At 45.7% G+C, this 12,027-nt stretch overlaps 1 protein-coding gene across 1 annotated transcript in view; it reads right to left on the bottom strand.

The window, feature by feature from the left end:
• Window positions 1-941: 941 nt before the first annotated feature.
• The window catches only part of LOC147420503 (uncharacterized), a 54,961-nt gene continuing 43,875 nt past the window's right edge, over window positions 942-12,027 (bottom strand). Inside the window, exons 4-5 of the mRNA XM_086504339.1 lie at window positions 11,107-11,242; window positions 942-1,313 (exon numbers count right to left, since the gene is read on the bottom strand). Of these exons, the coding sequence (XP_086360465.1) occupies window positions 1,173-1,313; window positions 11,107-11,242 (277 nt within the window). The 3' untranslated portion in view covers window positions 942-1,172. The remainder of the gene's footprint in view (window positions 1,314-11,106; window positions 11,243-12,027) is intronic.

The following is a 12,027-nucleotide window of genomic DNA, read 5'->3' as shown; positions in this document are numbered from 1 at the left end:
CATCTCCAAAATTCTTTTTTCCTTAAACCGACCACATTTGTTTTTGTTTCATATGGGGACGAAGGTGTTAAATATTGCATGCATGTCGTTAGTATTAAGCCTTTGAGATTTTTTGTTAAGTTTAAATATAGCATGCCTAGTACATATAAGTGTTGCACAAGGAGAAACCGCAAATGCCTTGCTTTTTTTTTTTTTTTGTCATTATACTATTCAAAGACCAAGGAACATATCTTAACTTGGTGCAAATACAAAAATTGCCCGTAGTGAGACAAGGGATAGTAAATTGTTATGCGAAAACCGCTCCTCAATTGTAATTATTATATAAAATATATACAATCCTTGCTTATAGAACAGTTTTCTTTCTAATATTAGCCTTGTGGACAATAGGGATCTCTTCAAGGGCCAGGAAAACCATAACAGAAGTCCATGCTAACTAAGAAATATCAAGACGTGGCTAACCAAGTTTATCCCTCGCAAATATCGCTCGATTTTTTTCCCATTGCAGGTTCAGGATTGAGACCACAAACGAACAACTATATTTAAAAATATAGCCATGTTCAGCACTTGTATTTTCCTGCTAATCATATTGCAGGAAGGAAGAACAAAATAAGCCAATATCAAATCAAAGGCAATTCATGCTCATTAGTTATAACCCCTGGCTATGTCCATACAAAACAGCAAAGTAGGGCGGAAGGCATTGCTACGCCAGGTTTAAACACCCCTCTGTAGAGAAAAGAGAGGGAATAGAGAAGTTTTAACTTTGTAGGAACAATCCCAAGAGACCTCAAGGATCTATCTGACAAGTGTTGAGCTCAAGACCTGTTACTCAAGAGGGGATGGGGATAACAAATCTACCACACTTGGTGATAAAGAGGTTATTCCAATTTCCTTTTCTTATTTAGAGGAGCACATGTACAACTTAACAACAGACAACATATGCAAAGAAAGAACCAATCAGCATGTGCCTCATTGAGAAAAGTCTCATTCAGAGTCAACATTTTAACTAAGGTACAACAAGGAGCATGAGGGACTAGCTCCCACATACTTTGAATAATACTTTGAATATGCTACATTTAATTATACAACAGACTACAGCTCTTTATCATCCATAATGACTACGCTGTTCACACTTGTTGCACCCAACAAGTGGGAATTTTCTTTTTGAGGAGAATCTAGATCGAGCACAACTTCTTGTTCTTATCCTGACTATGCCTGGTTTGGCTGTCTTTTAACCTTCTGACCGGGAAACACCGCCGCATTTTTGTTTGGGTAAAGGGTTGTCTTGAAAGAGTATCATCACGCACGTCCACTTCCTGCAGGCCATAGGTGTTACAAGTTGATTAAAAGTAAACAAATACTTTAGAAGATATCACATAAATGCAATAAAACAAAGATGAGCCACATGTATCTAGGACCCACTGACAAATATTTAATGAGGTTCTTCTCTTGGAAGCCAGTTCTCTTTAGAAGTGCAACTGGCCAGTTGTCATGCTAGCAGTATTTAATGGATGTAGTCCCTAGTGGTGAGATGTAGCATTTGGCCCTTGAAAATACCTTTTTGCTAACCAGAGAAAAAAAGGGCCCACATAAAACTCTCCTGATTTTTAGGTTCCGGTGTTTACACTAAAATGTGTAAAATTTTGCCTGTTTTCTTCAAGGCAAGCTCAAAAATTAGCCGGGATTTTGCAATTTTAACCAGTTGGAAATACACTAAACCCCACTTTTTTGGCGAACACGGGACCATAGTCAGCCGAAGCCAACAAAAGACAACCTCAAGCCTAAGGAATGCGTACAGTTTTCTCAAAATGAAAAAATAAAAAAGCACTTACCATCATCTCAAAAAGTACTTAGAAGTACAGTGAAAAATGTTCAGTATAGAGACGTCAACAAAATTGAACATGCAACATGTAATTAAGTTTGAATAAATAGCCAGATGTGAAATATGCTGCCTTTTCTGAAAAGTCCTCTTTACACCATATTAAATTTTACACCTTTTCTGATGAGTCCATTTTACACCATATGGAACCATTTTGCACTAAAGTCTATCTTACACTGTACAAAAGTTGCAAAATTTAATAAAAAGTCTTGCAATTAACACAAATGTAATAGAGCAATCTAGAACTAAACAGGAGGCTCATAAATAAGTCCTTGCACATGCACGACTTGAAGATGACAAGTAGAACACTCGCAACTCTTGATGCAGTAGAGGGAAAATTAGGGAAGGAAGTATTGATAGATCAGGTCCGCAATGGCGGAGATGGTGAACACTCAATGGGTATCTCCAACGGAGAGGAGAGCTCTCCTTCCTTGGCTATGGCAGATTGCACTGTGGGTCATTGTCCTCGCAGGTGGGCACGCTCGTGGTGCTGGCGGTGATTGTTGCCATTGGGTGACTAGCAGCCATTTGGCCATGCGCTGTTGAACAGTGTTGAAGGCTGAAACTTCAGGTTTCACACTAGGCGACCAAAGTGCTTAAGAGGGCATTCCTACGGATATTAACACGCCATAAGGGGTCTTTCATGACAGTGCTAAAAATGATTAAAAACGCTTTTTCTTTTTTTATTTTTGGAGCAGCGAGTTCTAACGAGTTTTTGGGATGACTTGAAAAAGGTTCCTCTTTGGCAGATTTTGTGCGTGTGCGAGGAAGCAGGAAGAGAGAAGTAAATGGAGATTTCTCTCGCTCTCAATTGGCTCGGCATCCAAGATCTTGTGTGATCACCCACACGCTTCTACCAATCAAGATTGGAGCAGGAGCTTGTGCATTTCTTTTGGATTTGCAGCACGAGGTTTTCGAGTTGATCGGAGCTACACAGACAAGATTGGGCTTGGTTTCTGGATTGGGTTGGAGCCATCAGAATGTATGCCAACAGTTATGGTTATTGAGCGCTGATTGGGTTTGTGGATTCTTGTTACTCAAATTACCTACTCTTAATTAACCTACCTTAACTCTATTCACAGTCAAAGGCCTGGTGCCAACCAGTGAACCCGACACGAAATCGACCGGGGTGAAGTTGTCAGAATAGGCAGCGGAAGACGCAATGAACACAATGCAGAAGAGATCAAAACAAGCACATGAATAAGTGGGCTCAAAAAAGTCCTGATCAGCCTCTGTACCTGACTGAAGCAGGAACTCGAAAAGATCCAGCACGAAGTGATGTACCACATAGTAGCCAACAACACCTGGTTGGCCACTATAACTCTCCCTGCCAAGGAAAGACGTGCGGAACTCCAATGTAACAGCTTCCTCCTGATGGACAGGAGGAGGGAAGCAATCTGTTGCTCAGGGGACAAGTCCAAACCAACCTGACAACCCAAGTATCGAACTGCAGTCTCGGGGGAATCCATTTGAAACCCTCACCTGGCAACCAATCTGGCGTAGGAGCACTACCAACCGAGAAAGCCACATCTTCTCAAAGTCGAGAAGAAGTATCACCAGATCCTCACCACGGAGGCGAGCAAGGGTAGAAGCCTCCCAAAACGTAAAGATGTTGTCAAGGATACTATGCTCCTTGACAAAACCTGTCCTGTGTGTATAATGCTCTCTAGAAGTGGCTGAATCCTCAAACTCTGAGCCTTGGCAATAATTTTGTAGGCTGAGTTGAGGATGGTGATGGGCCGCCACTGTCAAATCTCATCCAAGGAGCCACCCTCCTTGGGAATGAGGTAAATGAGACCCTCACTCATGCTGTCAGGCATCTCTCTTATGTGCAGGATGTACTGAAAAGCGCTGCAGAGATTTGAGCCAAGCAAGTCCCAATACTCTAGAGAAAACTAGGAGTCAAACCATCCTTACCTAGACAGCTACCACGGGGAAGTGCTTTGAGGGCCACATGGAGCTCCTCTAGTGAAGAGACTGCTCAAGCCTCTACCGCATCTCCTCAGTCACAAGACAAGGCATATGTGCCCAAACTTGCTCTTTGTAAGCATCCTGACACTCTAACTGAGGCTCTGCTGAAAGCAGGTCACGATAAAAGTCGGTAGCAACTGCTCGCATGTCCTTAGGCTCTGAAGCAACTAACCGTCATGCCTCCTCAACTGGCTGACCCTGGACTGCGTATGCCGGGGTCCCACTGCCTTAAAGAAAGCCCCTATCACTCTGTCACCCACCTGGGTCCACTAAGATGCTTGTCGATGGAAGGCAAACTCATGGCGTCTCTCCTCTGTGCTGGCAAGCTCCTGACGAGCCTGCTGCAACTGCTCCTCCAACCAAGGACTGTCTGGATGTTGCTCCTGCATCCTCTACAAGGAAGCAACGCCCCGTCGGAGGCGCTGCTTCTCGCTGTAGCCAAGAGGGCCATGGACTCCTGAAGAAAAAGCCGACTGAGCTGAGCAAGTCCAAAGGCCACCCTGTGAGCAGGAGAGTTCTACACAGCTAAGCCCTCTGTCCAAAGAGCCACCAATCTCTCTCTGAGCGTAGAGTCCAGCAAAACCCTCCCAAGAATACAAAGCATTGTGCTCTCCCTCCTCTGTCTATTTGTAACTGTGAGGATCACTGGTGCATGGTCTGAAAAAGAAGTACCAGCTAGAATGCAGACTTTCCCACCCAAGTCACAGAAGTGGTCACTAGTGTAGAAGCGATCTATTCGAGATAGATTCACTCCTCCCACTCTGTGGTCCGAACGAGAGAGGGCCAAATTGTCAAGGGGCCTCACAAAGCTAGAATGATGCCACACATCTGAAACCCGCAGTCATACAAAACCTCTCCCAAGCTGCCAACTCAATTCCATGCATAATAGTATGGCTACCTCCAATCCTGTCAGAGGGGTCCTCCAACATGTTGAAGTCACTCCCAATGCGCCATTGCTCTGTCTACAGCAGAGACTCAACAATATGAGACCAAAACTCTAAACGTGCACTCGCGAAATTGGACGCATAGATGTTCAGGAAGCCCAAGAGGCAACCCTGAACCTGCATAGTGATCCACTGAGACCTGCCTAGCACAATAATCCCTCTGCCCACTATGGCCTGCTACTACAAAGAGTCCGCAACAGTCATACATACCCCTCCCTTGATGCCTCCAGGTCCAAATGCAGCTGACCAAAACGTCTCATAGCGACCACGCAAAATCTGACCACATCGTCGAATGAGGCTCTCACGAAGATGATGCTCCTGTAGCATAAGAATGTCAATGTCACCATCCACAAGGCATCTCTGAAGCTCCTGACGCAGCCGACCCCTCTGATGCTGAAACTGGAGCCCTCCTAACCCTGCACATTCCATGAGATGATCCTCATGGAGTCAGTGAGAGAAAACAACTACTATCACAACAGCCAACCTCGCTATCTTTGAGGCCGGTTTGGATGGGGAGCAATCCGCATTTGAACGACCTCTAGATAATCGAGATAGGAGTGACTGTCCCACCAAGGCCCAAGCCGAGCATGCAGCCCGAAGGGCTACATCCTCTATCCAAGAATCCTCATGTACAAATACATAACAGGGAGGGCTCTGAGTGTAAGGAAACAAATGCACCACAATGTGCCTGCAACCCGAAGCATCCGGAGGCGTCATGCTGAACTTGGCGAGAGGTCAAAGTGTCTGCACCAAATCTATCACCCCAAAGTCCCCTGTGTGGTGTGAGAACTCAGTAGCCTGAATCTGAAGCCAGTCTAGAACTGTGTGTTGGGTCCATTCTGTGGAATCCCTACCGCATATCGGAAAGGAGAAACCTACCGCTGTGTCCAAAGCCTCAATGCCTCTAGCTGCAAGAAAGAGGACGTGGACTCGAAAGCAAGCCTCCTCCATGTCAGGAGAAGAGTTGCCAAGGAACCGCGTGAAGCTATAGTCGAAGAAGTCCTAGCATCTACGAATGTCAAAGCTAGTCAAACCTCTAGGGACTGCTGCAAAAAGAGAAGTCTGCACCAAAAAAGGCGGCCTCAGGTGGGGTTGTCCCTCTCGAGCCACACGGCTCGAAGCGAAGGCACTACCAAGAGATGGCATCCCGGCAGATGCGTGTCCTGCGTCTGAGGAGGAGTGGAGGGGTCGGGAGATAAGGTTGAGGGCCCCACCGGGGAGAGAGGAGGTCCGGGAGGCGGTGGTGGAGGTGGGGGAGGGGGGGTGGAGGAAGCGGGGGAGGCGGAGCGGCAGCGTCTGAGGGAGGAGGAGGCGAAGGTGAAGGAGCTGAAGTGGACGGGGCCTCCTCAGGCGGGTCCTGCTGAAGGGGGTCAAAACGGTTCCTAGTCGGAACCCAGTGCTGCTGAGCTGCAGCAGGTCAGCCACCAGGGGGAGCAGTGGGGCGAGCCCGCCCCTGTCGGTGGTGGCCAAGCACCTGCTGCCAACCGTCAGCTATCTGATCGCTGGTCTCACTCGAGGTACCAGCATGTGTGTCCTGAGTGTCTGGCTGTTGGGCCTGCTCAGCCTTGGAAGGCTACGCATGCGCTGTGGGTCGGGGTCTTCTGCGAGGACAAGCCTTTGCCAAATGGCCCATCTGTCTGCAAATGAAGCACTGATTCGGAGGCCCGAATACTCCACACTCTCACGGAACCAACCACCACTCACCCGAGGTAGTAGGATGACCTTCGGAAGAGTGTGGGTGTCCTGAACCAAAACACGTACTGTGGGGATGCCGGGCGCCTTGGCAGCTATAGAAACTGTCGTGCGAGGTGTCTCTAAGACAGTTCCAATCTCTGAGCCTATCCTGGACAAAAGTGGCAGGTACTCCCTTCTCAACCCGAGAAAGCAGACGGAGATGGGTATGTCTGCCTCCTCTACCAGAACATCAGTAGCTAGATCGAAACCATGCCTCCACTGTCAAGAGTGGGCTCGAATTGCTTGGATGGCCAAGGGGCTCATCGCGATGACCTTGGACGCCATCTCAGAGGTATCGAACTCTATCTGATAGTAGCCGCGTCGAAGGAACTGAACATCCAAGATCTTGCCCACCTCTGCGAGAAGGCAAGCCTGGAGAAGATCACGCACCTCTCTTCTGCTAGGTCTGGTGTTGAGAATCTTGCAGATGACGGAAGTCGCCTAAAGGCGTTCCACCTCTGCTGCGAGGCTCGCTTGCTCTATCGGCGAGAGAGCAAGTGGATGGTGGGCTCTGCACGGTCAGGCGAGCGGGCTTCCTAAGAGTCCCTCTGAGGTGGAGCATGAGCCTCCATCAGTGTTTGCTACCGTGAAGAAAGGGCGAAGAGTCATTGACGAGTGGTGGCCTTCTGCGAGCGACCGAGTACGTTGAAGGAGATGACGACTTCAGCCGAGCAGAAAACAAGGGTGGAGGGGAGAGTGGCGATGCGGAGAGAGCGGGATTGCGAGGCGGGGCGGGCGGACTGCGGCTGCTTGTGCGCTGGGGATGACTGCGGGCAGCGGGCAAGGCAGGATAGGTCAGCGCGAGACCACCTGGGTTGGGGGGGGGGGGGGGGGGGGGCAGTACGTGCACAAGGGGAGAGGGCGAGGGCAGCAGCGAGCAAATGTGAGCAAATGTTCGCATCAAAATCGGCAAGGCACCTTTTGAGATTGTTAAAGGTGGCAAAAAGGTTCCTCCCATTTTGCATACAAAGGACAAGATCTTTGAGGCAGATCGATATGTTGAGAACATGGATGAAATGTATAAGAAAACCAAAGTTACCTTGGAGAAGTCTTAAAAGGGCTATTGATCATCACCGTCGTGAATTGTTGTTTTCATCTGATGATTGGGTACTCTTACGGTTTGAAAAGGCAAGGTTAAAGAAAATGAGGGGCAAGGAACTCCTGTTTCCTGAACTCAGCATGCGTTACTATGGACCTTTTCAAGTGCTTGATAAGATCAGCGATGTTGCTTATAGGCTGAAATTGCCTGACACCTGGAAGATTCATAATGCGTTTCACGTGAGTCTTCTAAGACCCTTTGTGGGTGATGTGCCAGAAGATATGCCACAGGAGGATCAACCAGAAGTTGAGGAACTTGATGAGAACTTGGTACCTGAGCAGATTTTGGCACATAAGGAAAGAAAAGTTAAGAAACAAGTTGCAAGACGCTATTTGGTGAAGTTCAAGAATTATCCACCTATGGATGCAAAGTGGATGGAAGAGTATGAACTCTCAGAGTCACCAATTGTATTGCAGCTTTACCTTGAGGCCTTTGGGTTACAGCCTATGTATGCCCCAACTCAACGTGTTCAAAGGAGAGGTAAGGGTAGAGCTAGCACATCAATTGTACATATGGGTTCAGTGTAATAGAAGCGTGCATCGCTCTTCAAGTGTTAAAGGTATTATGCTCACTTCTTTTTTTTTTTCCGAGAAAAAGATCCTTCTATTAGTTAATGAAAACTGCTCATAGGGCTACATCCACCTTTGCAGGAGAGGGCTACAACAAGCATGATGGGGAGACTCTCCCAATGAAAAAACAGCATATATACAATGGGGCTAAATCAAGAGATGGGAGGAGGGAAAAGCCACACAGGTGGACAGTAGTGCCATCTGAGCACCCCCTGGACCATGGTGTAAAAAGGCCCAGGGCGCCAGAGTCGAAGGAAAGCCTCTCGGCGCTCCCGCATGCGGTCGGAGCTGCCCTGTAGTCCCTCAAGCTGTCCTCTGAGACTATGGATCAGCTCTAGCCAAAAGTCACGAACAGTCTTTGCCGGTGGCACAGGGCGAGCCTCAAATATGCGGAAACAGCGGGCCCGCTAGATGAACCGATGTACTTTTATTTCTTCGACATGCCAGAGGATGTGCAGGTTCAGGAGTGCCCAAACGGCGCATTATTAAAGGAGTGTTTGGGATAACGTGAAATAGTTTTGCTTTGTCAAATTTCGTAGCTGTGCGAGGAAGGAGGAAGAGAAAAGCAAACGGAGATTTCTATCTCTCTCTCTCTCTCATTTAGCAATCGGCATTCAAGGTCTTGTGTGATCATCTACAAGCTTCTACCAACCACGATTAAAGTGGGAGCTTTTGGGTTTGCAATTGGAGGTTTTCAAGGCGGATCAAAGCTACATGCATAGGGTTGGGCTTGGTTTCTAGATCCGGTGCAACCATCAAGGTGTATGCCAACAGGATTTTGCGCATATGGTTGTTGTGCTCTGATTGGGTTTGTGAATTGGGTTTGTGAATTCTTGTAACTCAATTAATCTACGTCTATTGGCTCTCAAATCCTCTCTATCTCTCTAATCTTCTCTTGATCTTGCTATATCTAGTAATTAACATTTAATCATCCTAAAAGATTGTCTCTCTACTCTTAATAATCTAGCTTAACTCTATTCACAACCAGAGGCCCGGTGCCTACCGAATCTCCCCTTCAGCACAAACATCTCTGACAATGTGGCCATCTACATGGCAAGAGAGTTTTCCATAGAGTGAGGTCCAGACCCCCCAAAACAATAAATGATCATGTATTTACTAACGTTATTGCATGTGCATAATCATCTATTCATGTGCAAATGCGCATAAGAATTAGCAAGAGCTATGAAAATTTCGATGATTGTTATCGCGAAGCCATCCTCCTCGATGACAATTTGATTGATGCCAATGTAAACTACTACTTTGACAAAGCTCTTCATTTCATCTCTCACCTTTGTGACTGCAAGGTTAGGTGGGTGCACGAGTTTGCTATCGAAAGAGCACAACCAATCAAGTTATATGTTCTAAGTCAAATTACCGAGGTCCATACTCTCTCATTCATGAAAATCTCAATTTTCTTCTTTTTTTCTCCTAGAGGGCAAATCACAAGATGCAGCTTCCACTCATCTCATGGTAGAAGAAATATGGCGATGTGAGACCCTCTCATCTTGAACACATTCCAAAGACAGCAATCCAAGCCACTCATAACTTTTCGTCCCGTCGCTGCTTCTCTGTCTACATTCACCAGAACAATGAATAAATTTTTTTCCAAAAGCAAGATTTTGTCAGAACATTCTTTGATGATCTAATCATCTTTACCAATATGAAGAAGCATCCCGCATACTTCTTATGAAGGTTTGTGATGAATGTCGTCATAATCAGCCTATTATAAATGGGAAGATAAGCAAGTTTTGTAGGCTTGGGAGGCAATTGAAACAAGGTGTGAACACTGTATGATGCTCTCCGTCAAGAAACGCAGCCATATCTCACTTCTAAAGCATCAAAAACTTGAAAAGTACTGGCAATCTCTAAAAATTTTAGAACTGCCCCAAGTGCCTCCTCCCAAACACACAGATTCCCTCTTTGCTGAAACATGGTCCTGAAGAAGTATGTAAGAAAAATCCAGGTGTCTCGGACTTCTTTACCACCATCTGATCCAGAAATTGCACACTTTTTCACCTTTAACACACAGGTCTCACCATTTGTGTAGCCCCTAGGTACTGATACCAATGTCAGATGCAGGCAAAACAGCGGGTTAAAAGAGGTGCCAAGAGAGTCAGAGAGTGTGTGCCGTGGTGTAAATTGCTCACAAATGCTCATAAACATGATTTCACTAAGGGGGCTGCTGGAAATTTGGGTCCCAAGCATCCAATACGGCAGCCTACAATAAAAGTGAGGGCCTCCCACAACTGGAAAATCCCCCACAGTAGACCAACAGCAAGAATAAAAAACACTAAGTCTACCCACTCGGGGCGATATACATAAGGTAGCCAGTCCCACAAATAGCCAAACTCTGACCCTAGGCACCCTGCATCTGACCTACTTTAGCATTTTGACCTGTACTGACTACGTCGTCTATAATAACGACTTTTCTTGGAACATTCAGCACATGAGCCCTTGTCCCTTGATCAACCAGAGCCAGAATGTCTTGTACTTACCAGCAAAAGAAAGTCAAGCCAGACCAAAGATTGGGTCAGAGGTCCTTATATAAAGTTTAGCTTTTGTGCTACAGACACCAAAAAACTCTCACATAAGCTGATAAGTCGATTTCTTGCAGCAACCAAAGTTGTCAAAAGACAACATACATGTTGTGGACTTCACACCTTGTTAAGCCTAACACTAACCCAATGTTCATGCCCTTCCTTTTACCGTATACATATCTACCAAGAAATGAAAAACACCAATCCTGTCCTAACTTCAAATAAATAATCATATGCTTTTCATCCCGCATAGATTATAATATAAATATGTCTTAAAGTCCATATGCTTTTACCTCATTGATAATATGGATCTACCATGGAAAGTCTACAAAATAAATAAATACTACACAAATGCATTTGCGTTCAACACGTATACCTGTAATAAATGTTGAATAGATTGCAGAAGGTCAACTTCAGACTCTGATGTCAAACCATTGGCATCACTACAAGTCAGCAAAGTGTACCCTGATTGAAGAACTCTCCGCAGCCCATACCTCAGAAGTATTTGACTCCTTCACAGAACAAAACCATTATCAAATGAGATGCTTTGATAACAACTTGTTGCTATTATGCCGGTACAAATATTAACACTGTGCAGCTAAGAATTTATAAAACAAATCTTCCTCTTATCATAAGAATCCATAACTTTGAGTCTCCTTCCAAAGAGCCTTACTGTAGCAAATATCTCACAATCTATGGAGCCACCTTCTACAGCATACGGGTAGACTGAAAAGGAACTTTATATGATACCCAGAGAAAAACCCTGCATCTAAAGTAAACAAACATTGAAAACAGCCACAGATGCAAATGATCTCTTGTTGTTTCATGTTAGTTCATTCTTGTTATAGTGTATAGTGAAGTGGAGTGGAGACACAAAAGAGGGATGTCACAGAGAGAGAGAAAGAAAGAAAGCTTTCTTAACATCTTCTAGAGGCCGAATTCTGCGGACTAAGAGGCCAGAATGGTGTACATGTGTGTGTCCTCTGGCTAGGCTATCCAGAAAAAAGAACAGAAGTGCTGAAAATAGCATGCCACAAAATAAAATAGATTGGAGTGGGGTGTGTATACATGTATATGAGGGATGAGCGATGGAACTCTATCTCAAATGGATGTGAAACTATATGTGAAGAAAAATACAACAATGATATGCAAAAGACAAGCTAGCTCCATCCAGTACCAAACTAGGAGTGTAGTACGACATGCATCAGTGGGTAGGGAGTTTAGAGTCCCTGCAGCATAGCAACAGGGTCTTCCCTTTGTCTGGTTCGCTCATGTAGTCGTATCTCTCGGATGGCCC

The sequence above is a fragment of the Adiantum capillus-veneris genome, chromosome 28 (assembly GCF_014529385.1).
Source record: "Adiantum capillus-veneris isolate H3 chromosome 28, ASM1452938v2, whole genome shotgun sequence".
Lineage (NCBI taxonomy): Eukaryota > Viridiplantae > Streptophyta > Polypodiopsida > Polypodiales > Pteridaceae > Adiantum > Adiantum capillus-veneris.
Note: the sequence above shows the minus strand (reverse complement) of the source record. Positions and strands in the feature narration are given on the sequence as shown.